The sequence below is a fragment of the Physcomitrium patens genome, chromosome 4, assembly GCF_059467195.1.
Source record: "Physcomitrium patens ecotype Gransden chromosome 4, ASM5946719v1, whole genome shotgun sequence".
NCBI lineage: Eukaryota > Viridiplantae > Streptophyta > Bryopsida > Funariales > Funariaceae > Physcomitrium > Physcomitrium patens.
Window position 1 is genome coordinate 4084328 of NC_143413.1, and position 16486 is coordinate 4100813.

At 37.2% G+C, this 16486-nt stretch overlaps 3 protein-coding genes across 4 annotated transcripts; all 3 read left to right on the forward strand.

Moving 5' to 3' along the window:
* The first annotated feature begins 249 nt into the window (after window positions 1-249).
* Window positions 250-4294, forward strand: LOC112281924 (uncharacterized). Of its 2 annotated transcripts, none has more exons than XM_024518962.3 (5): window positions 250-1340; window positions 1459-1541; window positions 1759-1899; window positions 2247-3466; window positions 3645-4294. In XM_024518962.3, exons 1-5 carry the CDS (start codon window positions 1136-1138, stop codon window positions 4102-4104), a joined length of 2109 nt encoding a protein of 702 aa, XP_024374730.1. In that variant the 5' UTR covers window positions 250-1135; the 3' UTR covers window positions 4105-4294. The 2 variants fall into 2 exon arrangements, with proteins under 2 accessions (XP_024374730.1, XP_024374731.1); XM_024518963.3 differs by having other exon boundaries at window positions 252-1340; window positions 1467-1541.
* A 439-nt stretch (window positions 4295-4733) lies between these two features.
* Window positions 4734-5928, forward strand: LOC112281926 (putative histone H2A.2). Its single transcript, XM_024518964.3, has 2 exons — window positions 4734-5043; window positions 5376-5928. The coding sequence occupies exons 1-2, from the start codon at window positions 4870-4872 to the stop codon at window positions 5655-5657; spliced, it is 456 nt and encodes a 151-aa protein (XP_024374732.1). The 5' UTR covers window positions 4734-4869; the 3' UTR covers window positions 5658-5928.
* Window positions 5929-14168: 8240 nt separating this feature from the next.
* LOC112281549 (protein HOTHEAD) lies at window positions 14169-16180 on the forward strand. The gene is given in 3 exon segments (XM_090250171.1): window positions 14169-14256; window positions 14591-15721; window positions 15810-16180. Coding segments are annotated over 3 exon segments (1590 nt in total).
* Window positions 16181-16486: the final 306 nt, after the last annotated feature.

Sequence of the window (16486 nt, forward strand, 5' to 3'; positions counted from 1 at the left end):
ACACTTGGACAAAGCGTACGTCGGTTGCTTGTGGTCCATGTGGAGTGGGATCGACAGGTGGCCACGATTGACATCTGACCGTTGGTCGGAATCGAGGTGGTACGTTGGGACTAGAGCTTCAGTGTACGCCGTCCAATAGATGCGAGGGTCTCAGTCCAAGCGACCTTCGGACGGTGAGGGCGTCTTCTTCGTCGAGAGGCCTGCGATATACACTCTTCCCCGGCGGTGCTTCTGCTGATTTCGCAGCGTTCTACTGATTTCCGTGGAGAATTGTGGCCATTGAGGCGGCGATCACTAGACTTTTTTTCTCTTTTTTACCTTTTTGCATTGTGTGTGAGCCTCTGGCAGTGGGTATCGACCAATATTCGATGTTTTGAACGGGATGTTCTGTGGCAGTTCTGGCTGGCGGGCATTTAAATCCTTCTGCACGGCCCTGGTAGGGGAGAATTTCGGAGGGTGAACGATCTTTGAGGCTGGTTCCCACCTTTGTTTTGAATCTTACATAGATTTTCTAAAATCGTTGGGGTATTCTGCACAAATTTTCGCTGGAGTTCCTAAATGTTGTGCTCATGCCTTTGATGTCCTGTTGTTGCGGCTGACAGCCGAAGCTGTGATTGTGATTTTTGTTGCTCTCGTTACATTAGCCCGCTCTTTACCAGCGATGTTTATTTGACGAGCTTGTGGTTTGAGAATTGAATTTATTTTCTCCACGTGATCAGCTCCCAGGTTTTAGAAGCTGGTGAGCCTTGCTTCGATTTGTGGTTGTGTACGCGAGATTTAAGATGAAGAATCAATTTACAATGCGATGTTTCTCTAGATTTATCGACCTTTGTTCTACAAAAAATTAGCCACAGCTTCAGACTGCTTTGTAAGATTAATGATAAGAATTCCAGAGCTTCTCCCTCTATACTTTCATTGAAAAGAATATCTGAAGCAGGGGTCTCTTGAACTTTGGGTGGATTTTCTCTTGTTATGGCCCTCCTTACGTCATTAGAGTATTCCGATCGGAATCAGCGCGGAATTATTAGTCCTTAACTACCGATGTTGCAGGAAGATCAGTGATGGGGCTTTGCGACATAATTCCACGCTAATTACCACGTTATCTCTACAAATCTGCTCTAGTGTAGGAAAACAGATGAGTAAATCTGACCTTGGAGACAATGTGTATAGTTCACACGGACAGTTTGCTGACGCCACTCCTAAGACAATGACATACGGGCATAGTAGGGAGCGGTGCAGACGGCACCCATCCAGTTCAAAGCACTATACCCTGTGGAAATTAATCCTCCTTGGTGGTCTTCTGGTGACGTTGTCATGTGGTACAAGAGCGAATGTCAAAGGTGTGTTCTCGGTTACCAAAACCATTCTCGCATGGAGATGTATTCAATTTTGATGAGAATGCAATTGTACTTCCTGTACCTGCTGCATCGGTGTTATGTTAATGGTTCTTTTTTATAGGTTTTCAGCGAAATTTGGAGACTTTCTTCGGCATGGTTGACCAAGATGGAAACAGAGAAATCGAACAAGCCGAAGCAACTAAGGTGTCGATCCCTTCCTTCTCTGAATACTGTGAATTGGACTGCTTTGGCAAGCGTTCAATTGTCTAGCGTGGGAAATGTAGAGACTCGAAGCATCACAAAAAATGTATCTCAAGCATTGCTGCTTCAAGATTCTGAGTTGATTCCGTATTCTTGTGTTAGTTACGAGCTATGGTCAAAGATTAATGGCCTTTATCCATGTGTGGAACCTTGGGTACAGTTCTTGCGGGAATTGAAGGTGCAAATTACAGACGAAAGTGAAATGGAAACAAAGGAGGATATGAGTGAGTTAATGGCATCGTCCCAGTTTGACTTCAATTTCAGCTATGGCGGGAATAGTATATCTGCTGAAGAGATGCTGGTGAGAAGTTGTCTGAATTGTGTTTCTTTGGTGTCGTTTACATGGGATTGAGCATTCCAGAGAAATGTGGATTTGTTCTTTTGGTTGGAGTTCAACTCTTGTGAAGCGTTGGAATGCAAGAAAGCTTGGTAGAGGGAAGGAATGTAAATCCTGAAAACTCAGTAATTAAGGTGGCTTTAAGAGAAAGTCCTCGAGATTTACGACAAGGTCACAGCTCATTGAGGTTTTCAACCTTCTTTTTTAAGAGGAATTGAGTTTACGAAATCAACTAGAAGGTTGTAAACGCTGCTTCTATGCACGTGGTTAGCGAATGTCCTTTAACTTGGTAGAGGTGTATTTGTGTTCAGAATCACCTGTCAAACATGATGACTGCAAATCATGTAGTAGATTGGGTTACTCATGGACTAGAACTGCCACAATACGCAGAAGCGTTCCGCCAGAATGCTATCAATGGTATGGACTTCCCAGCACTTATAGAGAACGATAGTGAAGCGTTGATCGAGGATCTTGGCATCAAGAGCTCTTTACACCGAAAAAAAGTTACTCATGCTTTGGTGAGACAAATTTTCGGTATTGGAACGGCTCCAGGTTCAGTCCGATCCTTGCAGTGCAATCCTGCCAGTTGCGGCGGCATACAGCTGTCGTGGGAAGCCCCTGGCAACAGTGGTGTACCTCCTTTGCATAAATATCTGATTGAGCGGTGGTCGCAGACTTTCTCAACCTGGACGAATGTGGCTGACACAAGAGAGGTTAACTTCATGGACATAAATGCATTAAAACTGGACAAGGATTACACATACAGAGTGCAAACTTGGGGTAGCCATGGTCCTTCGGATTGGGTTACCGTATACGGATGCAGAGCAGATTTTATTCTCTCACCTTTTGAACTGGACCTTGGTGATATACTTCCTAGTCAGACTGCACGCGGTGCTCGTTCAATAATGGACCAAGCGTTTTCGACTTCCGGAGAATTGAAACCTTCTCAGGAAGAGGAAAGTGAAAGATGGACTTGGATAACTTCGGCTATTATACTGGTTTTGGCATTGATTTCAAGGCACACATTCTTCTTTGATGTGACTTTGGCTGCATGGGTCCTCCTGAAAAATAATATGTCGCAGTCGTTGAGGCAAGGGTTGGATAGCCCTTATTATTTTGTGAGGGCTGCAGCACGTTCTATGGCATTAGCTTGTCGAATTTGGAATTACACGCAATACAAAGCTAAGAGACTTGCCAGATTCGAAGTGGATTCGTCAATTGCTTCAAGGAGAGCTACTGTTTATGAAAAGAGTTTAAGTGAACCGTGCATGAGAACCCCTTTTGAAATTGAAGATTTTAGCGAAGAATATTTCGAGACTCATGATTTTCGAAGTTTAAGTGCCAACAATTTTGTGGAAGCAAGTGGTCTAGGACTACAAATGAATGGAGTGGATTCAAGTGGCTCTTCGCTCAACACCAGTGCAAGAGAAACAGAGTTTGAGTATGAGGCAGATACGGCAGTAGTGTTTCCACCATTGATTCCTCAGGAACAAGAGCTGCATTCTTTTCCTATCAAGCGGAGTAAAAACAGGTGAGTTGGTACTCCATGATTACCAAACTTACATTATTTTGGCAGTTTGTGTCGGTATATATATACATATATATATATATATATATTTATTTTGTGAACTCCACTGTCAACTGAAGGCTTGATTTGCTTCTATAAGTTGAATGAGAATTTCTGACCACTGGGTGTGCTGAGAATGTAGGTGCAACCATGAAGGTTGTAAAATACGGTTTGATCGTTGGCATGCATTGCAAGACTGGTGGATGAAGCTCAATAAACATTACTGTCGAGAATGTCAGAGTGTTTACTGTGTGAAGCACACTCGAATTTCGCCTCATGGACCTCGTGGTCAATGTGGGTTAGATAGTAGTTGCTATTGTTATTCCTGCTTTGCTAGATTACCTTTAAAAAGTAAACGCAGGTTAGAGGAGCTGAACAAATTACGTGTGGGTCCTTCTGTATCCAGTGATTCATCATCCTCTCTTAAGTCGTATACTTTTAGCAGTTCGAAGCAGAGAGGCGTCAGTCCGTCAAGTGGCTCTCTAGCCAGCTCAGCACTTTCCAACTCATTTACCGATACTGTTGAACTCAACGCAGATGGTAATCGTCTGATCGATCTCAGGGACACAGTTGAGGCCAATTACGTAGACACTAGTGAGTAGGGGATTTGATTGAATGCACTTAGGAAAAAGAGCATTTTTGATTTAGCAAATTTGCGGGCCATGCATACTTTCATGTATTTATCTGTTTGTGGAGCATTTGGATTAGTACTAACAGTAACTCCAAATTCTTCATCAATTCAATGCATGAAGTCGGTGATGGTTGTAATTCGCCATCAACGGATCATAAAAATCACCATGGTTAGTTTAGTTGCTGTACGTATACATGAATGAAAAAACAAAAATGGTCAGCAGCCGTCGCAACCCATCACACAGAAAAATTCTTTACATAGATAACATCGCCCCGTTTTGGTTGCTTAGATGCTTAAATCACTGTATAGGCTTTAAAAACGAGCAGCATGATCCAAAATTCGGAGCTCATCGTCTAATCCACCTTCATATGGTACGAGCTCAAGGGATTCATGCCAAATGTGGTTGCAATGAACGAAACCTCGGAAGGAATGTACCTAAACACGGGGTCTGACTGCACAGGTGAGGGACACAACCAACGGCAAGCTGTGAAGAGTCTTAAGCAGTTCCATCCCGTGGAAACGTCGCGGAGTCCTGCGACACAGGTCGTTACACAAATAACCGTCTGCTTCTGTTCCGCTTTTCTAACCACCTCACCCAACTCCATTTTCCTGCCCAAGGTCGAAGGCTCTACGTAATTGCACAGGAGTGGCGAATGGCCCACCTCAAACCGAAGCTTGCAAACAACACCACCTTCACAAGACAGATAGGGCTAATTTCTTCGGGGCCAACGCAGTCATGGCAAGGGGCGTCGTGTCAAGGAAGAAGTCGGTGTCCAAGTCGGTCAGGGCGGGGCTTCAGTTTCCTGTCAGCAGGTTGGCCCGCTACTTGAAGCAAAGCAAGTATGCTGCACGGGTGGGTTCTGGTGCACCCGTGTACTTGGCAGCAGTCCTGGAGTACCTCGCTGCCGAGGTATGGCAAGCCCATCTATCAAACCTCGGGAATCTCTCTAGTGGTTGAATGCGACAATTTTCAGCCCCATATTACTCCATCTCCACAAGCCGTTTCTCTACGACATTGGTAGCAAGCTGTCTATGACATTTCATGTCATTGGAAGTCTAATTGGAGGATGTTACTGTCTATCAGCTTGAAACATCGGCACAAATGTGAACAGCTAGTAAACTTTCTGCAATTGGCATATCTATAAGATCCTATTAGCAGGAAATGTGTGCGAGAGAGAGAGAGAGAGAGAGATAATGAGGGATGGTCAAGTTTCCATTTTTACTCTGGAGTTGTGTGTGCAGGTGTTGGAGCTTGCAGGAAACGCGTCTCGAGACAACAGAAAGACACGGATCACTCCTCGCCACATCCAACTGGCAGTGAGGAACGACGAGGAGCTGAGCAAGTTGCTAGCAGGGGTGACAATCGCACACGGAGGGGTCCTTCCCAACATCCACGGCGTCCTGTTGCCCAAGAAATCACCCGAAGAGGCTCCTTCTCCGCAACCTGACCATGCAGCCAGAACTCGCCACAACGAAGCCAAAAAGCACTTGAAAAAGGGCCACGCCCATCGACACTCAACCTAAACAACAACAACAAGAAAAACATTTCTCATCTGGTCCGCACCGATCATAACTCTTTGTAACGAACTCTGCTTTGACTGCAACATCGAGACGAACGTTTGTGGGTCACGTATGCAGGCCTCCGTCTGTCTAGACCTTAAATTGAAACCTCGGAAATTCCGTTTGTGGAGATCCAGTGTCAAGCCTTCGACGTTTTAGAGTTTCGTTTTACTGCATTTCTTATTTATTTACTGCTAAAAACTTCCAATAAATAAAAAAATCATTTTTGTGTTTATTGGATGGCATTGTATATTTGATTATGATGTCTTTCAATTTATTTATTTATATTCATTAATTGGTTGATTGATTGCTTTTTTTATTTTTTTATATATTCATAATCATAATCAAATATATAAAAATCATATATCAAAAATTCAAACTTTTAAATATAAGGTATCCAAGCTTTTGTCAACCACCTCCCCTCCCAATTTCCAATCTACAGGATGGAATAGTCCAGTGACCTATTGTGGACTTTGGGTCTAATATTAGTTGGTTGGAAATAGATCATGGGTTGGTTAAAAAGATGTTAAGATGTGATAAGAAATAGGTCAAGGTCTAATTAAGTTTGTAGCATTTTTGATCATAGCAAAGTGTCGCATGATAGAGTGGGTGTATTTTAATATAGGTAGCAACTCTTGATTGATGGGGGTGGAATAGTAGCACAATTAGCTGCCACACTTCATGGTTTTGTAAAAGTTGGATTCTTAGTTTTGTAAAAGTTAGATTCTTGGGTTTGTAACCCACTTGTGGTTAGAAACAGGTTGGCTTATATATCAAAAATAGGTTGAAGATTCTCTTCAACCTATTTTTGACATATAAGCCAACCTAATTCTAAAATCTAAAGCCTAAAACATTTATATAAATTTTGTTTTGGGCCAAATTGTGTAAAAATATTTAAAATCCTTTTAATTTCTATTTTCCTATATAGAGATATTATTTTATTTTTACACTTACTAGATATATACTAAAATTCTTAAATTATCAAAAATAGGTCGGCTACTTTAATAAGCTAGGATTCTAAAATACAACTTTAAAATTTCAAATCATAAGTTTTTATTTCCAATTTTTAATTCCACCAACAAATTTGAGTATAAATTCAACTATCTAATTTTTTAGATATTTTAATTATTATTTTAGATTAAAAATGATGGTAATAAATTTTTTAAAGATGCTGTGAATTGTAAGATGTTTTTGAGAAATTAGTAATATTATTTTTAAAACCTATATAAGATGATGATATTTGATTTTGTTGTTGAGTAGTAAAGTTCTCAAAAATAATAACTTAACTAATTAATGTGGATAATTACATTTGATAAGTATAAAAAAATACCTTTATACCACCTTTATTTAATTAATTAATTAATTAAGAAAATGATTCTAAAAAAATTGATTGAAAAAATTATATGTCCTTATGCAACTAAAAATAAAATAAAATCAACTAATAGAAAAAGATATTTATAAGATATGAAGATACTAATATATATATATATATATATATAAAACTTCAGCTAAGACTAAAAATTGTTAAATAGACTAAAAAAGATCTGAATTCTATTTCTGTAACAGTCACTATAGAAGTATCTTATAAATTATAGACCACAAGACTTCTAAGCTTAGTATTAATATTATATAATGCTTCTATAATGACTTTTTAATATAAAAATATAAATTCTCAGAGATGATTTTCTTTTTCTTAGCCACATAGTACATTTAATAAATCTTGTATTATCACTTTGCTCTAAAAAGCTTGTTTTATCTTTTTTCAAAAAGTACTATCTATTCAACCTATTTTAACCTATTTCTTCTTATTTATATATATTAATAGATAATTTATTATTAAATAAATGAATATATATATATATATATATATATATATGAAAATATCTATTCTTACTTTGCTTAGAGATAAGTTCTATAAATAAGTGTAAAATTTTGTTTTCATTAACAAGCTACTAAAGTTTAAAATTCGTCATATGATATTTGTAACAAATTCTAATTTATGCTTTCCATGAAGGTGGTTGAAAGCTTATTTTATCATTAATAATGCTTTATAGAAAGACAAAATAGTTATAAGTTATCTTATCATTAGAATGAAACATATTTTATTAACTACCTCTAATAATATTATCAAATATCAAGTCTCTTCTTTAAAGTTGTGGTATTAAATCTTGTATATCAATGCTGTATCTTAACATTGATTTGGATAAAACTTGTTTTTAACTTTTTAAGATTTTCATCTTACTTTTCATGCTTCTTCAAGACTAAATATCAATTGACAAAAACATATTGACATGTAGTTTTTTTAGTTATTAAAACTAAAACATACTCAAAAGATATATAAAACTTCGACTAAAATAAATAAAATAAGATTTTTTTTGAATAATCAATGAAAATTTATAATATATATATATATATATATATATATATTATTAGTACAAAAAAACTTAAATGTTAATATTTAATAAAAAAATTAGCTTTGGATAGATCAATTTTTCATGATTCAATAGCAACTGAGTCCACCACTCCCCCCCCCCAGAAAAAAGAAAAAGAAAAAGAAAGAATGAATGAATTAAAGAAAAGAAAAGACCAAAATATCTAAAACATTGATATCCCAGTTGTCAACCCAGAAGACTTTAAATTTTGGGAAATGTCTGTGAAACACTCTCATGTCACAGGTAATTGAACTTCTGAAGATCAGTTTCTTTGAATACAGTAAATTTGGACTTTATGGACCATATGGAACAAAATCAAGAAATGCCACATATGGACCAACTTGATTCCAACCAATGGTGGGTTTCAGAATTGAGAATCCAACTTTAGCAAAACCAAGAAGTTTGGCACCTAATTAAACTATTATTCCACCCCAATCAATCAACAACTAATAGCTATATCATAAAACACCCACTTTATCATACAACATTTTTCTGTGATCAAAAAAGTTGTAAAATTAACCAACCATCGACCTATTTTTGACCAAAAAATATCAGAACAAATAGACAATAGGTCATTGCACTCATGCCAATACTCCACCCAGTAGGTTGGAAATGGGAGGAGGTGGTTGACAATGGGTTGGCTACCTTAATAGTCTTGTAATTTGTAGCTTTTAGGGAGATGATATGAACTAGGGCCACTGAAACTTGAAAAAGTGAATTGCCAAACAGGTTCTGCTTTGCCAAGTACATTGTATACTTAAATTTGTGCCACAGCAAGGATCATTTATGTCAAAGAGTCTGAATGATTAAGGAAAGAGTTGCAGTGTCAAGGGACCAGAAAGGACTTAGCACATGGGTCATTACTTGGACCATAGCCTTGAAGGGGTGGCTCCAAGGTTTATTAGTAGGAGAACAACATGTCATAATAGAGAACACTTTTCTGAATTTGAAATCAAGCCCTCAAATCTCCTTCACTTAAGAGGTATTTTCTGTGGTATATATTAATTGTCCCAACTGCTGATAAATGCTCTCCATTGTAGTGCAATTTTACACTACAAGTATAACAAATAGCTTCAGTGGACAAGCTCAAAAAATGTTGCTGTTTCATATTTTATGGCAAGAACTAATACAGACATCTGTCATTCTGCTCTATACAAGCTTTCGAAAGAGTAAGAAGATATAAACATAATGTAATATCAAATTCACTTGGTCAAAAAGTGACTGCTCCAATTCATTTTGTGAGCCTGCAACAGTCCCTCAAACACCCTGCTCTCCAATGGTCTTTGAAGACATTTGTCTTGCTCTTCAATTTTCTGTGTGACCAGACCAAGTCTTCAACAAGTACAATGAAGCATTCTGCGAGATCATCAAGAGGTCTTAACACAGAGCAACTAAGCATGTCAAACTAAAACTTGGTCATAAACATGTGGATCCATTACAACATCTTGCACAACTTTGTTTCACCAACAAAAATTCAAGTATAAGATTATACAGACATCACCAACCAGATTAGGTAAATAAACTGCATCATACATGTTTGTAAACAAAACATTGAGCCTGTTGGCATCAGCATAAGCTATACAGTGAGAGGCTTCAATGCCAAGTTCAAGTCTATAACCACCTCATTGTCACATGCAATATAAAACTATTCATCATGTTTTATTCATTCTTAATAGGCATATAATACAGAACTTTGATTTTTATTTTGTATTACTTCCAGATGTTACCATACATGTAAGGCATTTAAGACAACTCAGTTAATACATGTCATGAACATTTATGACTTTAGTGGCGACGAAATTATGTTCAAATTAGTCCATTTTTACTTGAGAATTGGTTTTTTTTACTTAATGTCATAACATCAAATTATTTTTGTAATATCACGTTTTTTCTTATGTATTATATCAAAATCAATTATTTTCCAACAAAAAACTAGTTCTATCATTGTTACTTTTTTCCATTCACTAAAATAGAGCTTATTAGAACATTGAGGTTGTTGAGTAAAATATACATGTATATTTTTCTTTGGATACTTAATTGTACAAGATTTATTTTGTAGAATAGGGATAAAAATTGAGTTGTAAATTTCATGATATAAATGTTTTTTTAATATTTTTCTTAGTAGTTATGGTTTAATTATATGACCAAATTGTAGTCTACTATATAGTGGATTAAGTAGAAATGCCTTAGGAATAGCAAGAAACTTAGGCAAATCATCTTTTAATTTTTGGTGTTTAGGCTATATGACTAAAGATTTATATTTTTTATTAGAAAAGTTGTATTATCGTGCAAAAATATTATTAGAATTTCTTAAGTAGTTTCTAATGTAATTCAAGAGATTTTCTTAATGTTAGAATGTAATATCAACTTGTTCTAATTTAATTTAGGTGTTCTTTCGTTATCAGTCTCAACTTATTTTACTAATTTTATATCATTTTTACCAACTAGAATTAAAAATAAAGTATAATAATTTTAAAAATAAAAAATAAAATTATTTTTTAAGCATGTAAAGAAATTTCATTTATTTCTTTATTTTGAAAGTAATTTAGGTTCCTATTATTAAGATAAGAATTAAATTTATTATTTTAAAGTAATTTTAGAGATAAATTATTATTTATCTCAAAACTTAAAAATAATGTAAAATGAAAATTACAAAATGTTTTTTTGATAAATAAAAGTACATTAAAGAAAGTATTAAATCAATTATTTTTTAAATTAAAATTTCTTAGTAATTTTATATTATATTGGTTAGATAAAAAATTATATTTAATGAATAAAACTAATTTATTCTAAGATTTTATTTTCAAAGTAATCTTATTAGTGATTTTATCTCTTTACTTTATCTTTTAAATTTTATGTGTAATATTATATTAATATATATCTTCTTTAACAGATTTTATTTTTAAAATTAATGATATATAAAAGCTTGAAAACTTATAATAACTAAAAAACATCATGAACTATAAAATTAAAATTAGTTTTTAGTTAAAAAAGAGTAAAGTATTTTTTGTAATATATAGAAGAAATAATAAAATATCAAGCAATTTAGATTAAGAAGCAATTAATAATATTGTAATTTTAGAAGGTTAGTTTTTTATTTAAATTTAAACTATTAAGATGTATTTTTTGAATAAAATACTATTAAAAATAATAAATTTAGATTTTTATAAAATATATGTTAAGACTAATTTTATATCATAATTATTTAAAATTATAAATAAAGCACTAATTTCATCTTATTCTATGATTTCAAAAGTTTGTCATATATTAATATGTTGTATGCATATCACATTGGGTGGTTTTGAATCTATATTAACTGTGCCTACACTTACATACTCATAGTTATGAATCTGCATCTCTAAGGTCCAAGTAGTAATGTTGATGAACATGCCGCATAACACAAATTCAAACATGGATTGAGTTGTAGCTTAATAACTATCACGATTAGAAAGTAGATAGAATAATCACATATACATACCACCAAAACAAAAAAATTAAAAGTAGCTTCTAATACATAAGGATATCCAACAAAGCCAAGACCAAATAGGCCTCTTTTATTAATAATTTGTCCCATAGCATTTAAGTACTCCAAACCCCTAAGAATGCTTAACTTTTTCAAATTGAACCTTTTGAGGAGTTAGAAGGAGGTCTCAGAAATCTTTGGCTTAAAAAAATAGTTATAGAGATTTATATGTATATACAAATAAAGATACTTAATTATATTTATATTGCATGAAGTTGTTTTAATCGATGAATAAGAAATAAAAGTTATTATCAAAATACAAGAATATAATAAAAATAATTTAAATCCAAGATGAGTTTTCATATTTTTATTTTCAAAAGTTTTTTTTAATATTTAGGCTAAAGAATATTACAATTTAAACATAAGACACTCTGCTTGTACCAAATTTTTAAATCTATTTAATTGAACAACCTATCCTAATCAAAGTTTGATTCAATTTTAAAAGGAATTTATTTGATTTTGAAAATTTTTATTTCAATTGTTACATCTTATTTTATGACTTGTTTTTTTCTCAGTAAATATTATTAATTTTAGAAGGAATAATAAATTTAGCAATGAAGTTTATAATTTAAATTGGAAATTCTATAGTTGATAGAAAAATGTATTTCAATTTATCTAATATAGTGTTTTGATGAATAAACTAAATGAAAATTAATTTGAAGGAGTTAAGGTGAAAATAGAAGTTGCTGCCTGTTTTTAAAGGAAACTTAACTAGAATATATTTAAAAGAAAAAGCACTTCTATTAAATGTTTCATTTCTGGTAAATATAATTTTTTTTCATTACAAATTTATTTTTAAACAATCCAGAACTCACATTGTTCTCATAAAAATAATTTACGCTAAATGACTATATCTCATATAAAATCATTATGCAAAGTAGATTTTATTACAAGTAGTGGTGAATGTTCTTCTCCACATGACTTGTTGACCACAACACTACCTTCGGCACCTAACTTTCAAGTATGACCCTCCCAAAATCACAATCCCTCTGCATTTAAAATATTGATATGTTGCATATCAGAAGTGTGAAAAAGTTTCCTCAATCAAGGATTTTCAACAATATCTGTGGCCAACTGCCATAGGAGAGGACTTGCGAGGGTGTGCGGCAGAGTCCAGCAAGCCTCATGCAAAAGATTGGCCGGAAAAGTTGTGGGATGGTGACAGCAACATGAAGTTCCTCACCACTCTTCGGTAGCCTTCGGTAATTTTGCCACAGAAATCAATCCTCAATAGTAACGTCGTTACTAAATTTACAGTACAGTCTTGGCTCAGGAGCTATCCCCCAGTTAGCCGCATTCTATATGTCCTTGAAAATGGACTTCTTAAATGCTTTAGCATCGCTTTGCGTATTCGATATAACCAATTATATCTAACCTTTCAGTACAGTAAATGGTTCGGAGACCCGGTACAGGCATGAACCGAAGGCTTTAACACGGAATCGACGTCAAGTCGACCATACTCTTTAAGATGCATGGACTGAATATATGCCAGCGAGCACAGTGCGAACCCCACTTTGAGAAAGACCAAATTTGCTGGTGAGAAAAGCTAGATAAGTGTTTCCCCCTTCCATGTATCTGTCAGAAATCTCTACCTCCCTTATAGTCAAGATGGTGGTGAAGCACACGGGATTCCACAGCTCGACTCGGAATATAATATTCTTCACGAGTGTTTGGTTATAATCGACCCAAGTTTCCAGAGAATGCAGTAGATGTGTATCACGCAAAATCCACACAGAATCCGAAGGATCGATTACAGAGGGTTGATAGGAACCACGTTCATGTTTCAACAGGCGGTACTACGAATGATGTAAGTCATAAGCACACCGTCCAGCTTTCAAAGAATCGCATCCATAGCCACTATTCTTGTTGTGAAGGGTCGTTTTCTCCATTACTAGGGACGGTGAACTGATCTAATTGTTTTTTGAAAATTCCAACTACATGGTGACGATATAGTCGCATATAAAGCTGATTTTGGACTACTTCGTCGTCCCCATCCCAGCAGGAAGACGTTTCTTCGCATAGAACTTGAACAGATATCTGATCATTCTAGATATCTATCTCCAGCAATACGCAGTGCTGGGACGAACATTTATTAAAGTTGTGAACCACGCACACCAACCCTATCAACCAGCAGCCTTTTACATTGGAAAAAGATTCGCCGTTAAACTGTGGTGCAAACAGCATTCTTGGATGACCTGCCGTTTCCTATACATGTCAGGAATGCGCTTCGTTGTCAGATATGGACAACTTCACCAGAATATAAAGCTGCACGAATATCCATGTGACAGGGGTTGCTGATCGATGCTAGAAGTTTCGACAAAAACTTGAGATGCTAGATTCAACCATTACCGGCTGATCCAAGTGCAAAAGGCTTCACTTCGGGTCTAGATCATGCGCGAAGTCCTCACCGTCGAAGCATGTGCATGTAGTTCACTTAACGCTCCACGTGATGCGCATTTACACTCCCTAATGGTCACGTGTTAGTGCGGCTAAAAGCCTGCAAATTCTCAAGTTGAAGTCATGGGTCTGTCGGCGGTAACCGCAAGCCTCATTTTGGCAGTACTAGGAGCACATTACATGCAAATGAGCAAAGTCTACGCAGATGCAGGTCCAAACTTCTTCATTTCTTAGCCGGTGGTCTTCCGTCGTGAGCTGCATTATATTGTCTTATGATCTTTGTTGTGACTCTGCAGCAATGATTTTAGAGGAAAAGTAGCTTCTAATTGCACTATTCAACGTTGCATCTCAAGCAGACAATAAATATACTGTCGAATCATATAAGGAAGAATTTGCAAACTTAAGTGCGTGCAGGTATCAGACTTTGCTAGATAAAAATATGTAACCGTGACGGTCTTGTTATCAGTCTTGTAGTCTCAGGAGTGCAATTCGTCTGTTAGATCATATCGTATCCACACTCCTAAGTTGTGCTTGAATGTGTTCAGCAGAGTTTTTTGATGTTCGTGACGCCACTACTGAGCCTCTACATGCTCAATATCAATACATAGCAGTGGGAGGAGGAACTGCGAGATGTGCCTTAGCAACAACCTTATCTGAGCAGTACAAAGTGTTGCTCTTGGAGAGGGGTGGTACTCCGTATGGAAACCCAAGAATCGAGCGCGTGGAGGGTTGGTCGGATCTCTTAGTTGACGATCCCCGAAACCCGTCGGAGACAAGCCCTGTCCAGGCATTTAGGTCTGCTGATGGGGTTTACAACCGATGAACTCGGGTCCTGGGAGGAGGAAGTGCGGTCAATGCAGGGTTCTACAGCCGAGCTAGTGCAGCACAAGTGAGAGCGGCAGGATGGAAGCCATCTAGGGTTGCAGAGGCCTACCGCTGGGTGGAGAAGAAGATTGTCCATCCAGGATCTCACGGAGTCTGGCAAACGGCCCTGCAAGATAGTCTGCTGCAGACGGGCGTCACGCCCAACAATGGCCTCAACAACGACCACATCTACGGAACGAAGGTGGGCGGCTCGCTTTTCGACAAACAGGGCCGTCGGGACTCGGCTGCTGATTTTCTGTCCTATGCTAACGACAAACTCCTCACGGTACTCACCTTCGCAAATGTCCAACGCATCATCTTCGATAATTCCGGTAAGATCTATCACGTTGAAATCATATATTCAAAAACTCAACCTGGAGCATTAGGAAGTCCCCAATTGCTCCTGTTAAGCGGCATCGGCTCATGTGAGCATCTCGCTGAGTTCAACATAACTTGTCATGTAGAACTCAATGCTGTTGGTGCGGATATGGTTGACAACCCCAAGAATGCCATTGTAGTTTTATCGCCTACTCCTGTGGAAACCTCCCTGCTATCCGTTGTCGGCATCGATAAAGAGTTCATTATTGAGGGTGGAAGTGGGTCGAACTTCTCTTGGCAGTTGCCGGGAATGGGGCAGCTCAACTACGTTGCTCCCTCTCAGCGAACCCCAGACTTTGTAGCGTCTGCGCAGACCTCCCTAAATAATTTATCCAGTGATACCAAGGCGCAGCTTCATCTTGACCAAGCTCTACGATCCAATCTCGTATGGAAGCCTCCGCCTCAACAGCACGGATATCAACCGCAACCCCTATGTGAAATTCAACTACTACTCGCATCCCCGTGACATAGAATATTGCATCTCAGGAGTCAAACGTTTCTACAAGTTGCTGCGCGCACCAGCGTTTCAGCCATTCAGGTTCACCACAGTCACGTCCCTGGTAGCGTCCATCTACTACCAATTGAAGGAAGGCGAAAGCACCGAGGGAGCTTACCTTCCTGATGTGTCCAACTACACGGAGACGGCAGAATGGTGCCGAACTACCTTAACCACCATCTGGCACTTCCATGGAGGTTGCACTGTCGGGAAAGTGGTGGACAAGAGCTACCGAGTGTTCGGTACCAGGCCTCTCCGCGTTGTCGACGGGTCCACGTTCACTAAGTCCCCGGGCACAAATCCGCAAGCAACTGTCATGATGCTCGGGAGGTATGTCGGTGTGAAGATTCTGAAAGAACGGCGAATCACGCCGAAAGCAGCGAATACTACAAACTGATCCTTCGTTAGAACGAGCAACTGAACCTCCCTCCATGGAAGCAGACCTTCAATAAACCTGCAGTCCTGCCGTTCCTCGACTTCTTTTCTCTCTCTCTCTCTCTCTCTCATATGCTTCACATGCGTGTCAACTCTTGTGCATGATTTGGAGGATACAGTTTAGAGGAGTTGCATGTGTCCATTTTGTAAAGTATATGTCATTTCACTCCAAATCATTGATAGATAGTGTTGTAAAGTCAAACCACAAACACATCCATATTTAATTATCAACAAATCCTTACCAATGAATGCAATGAATGCCACTGTG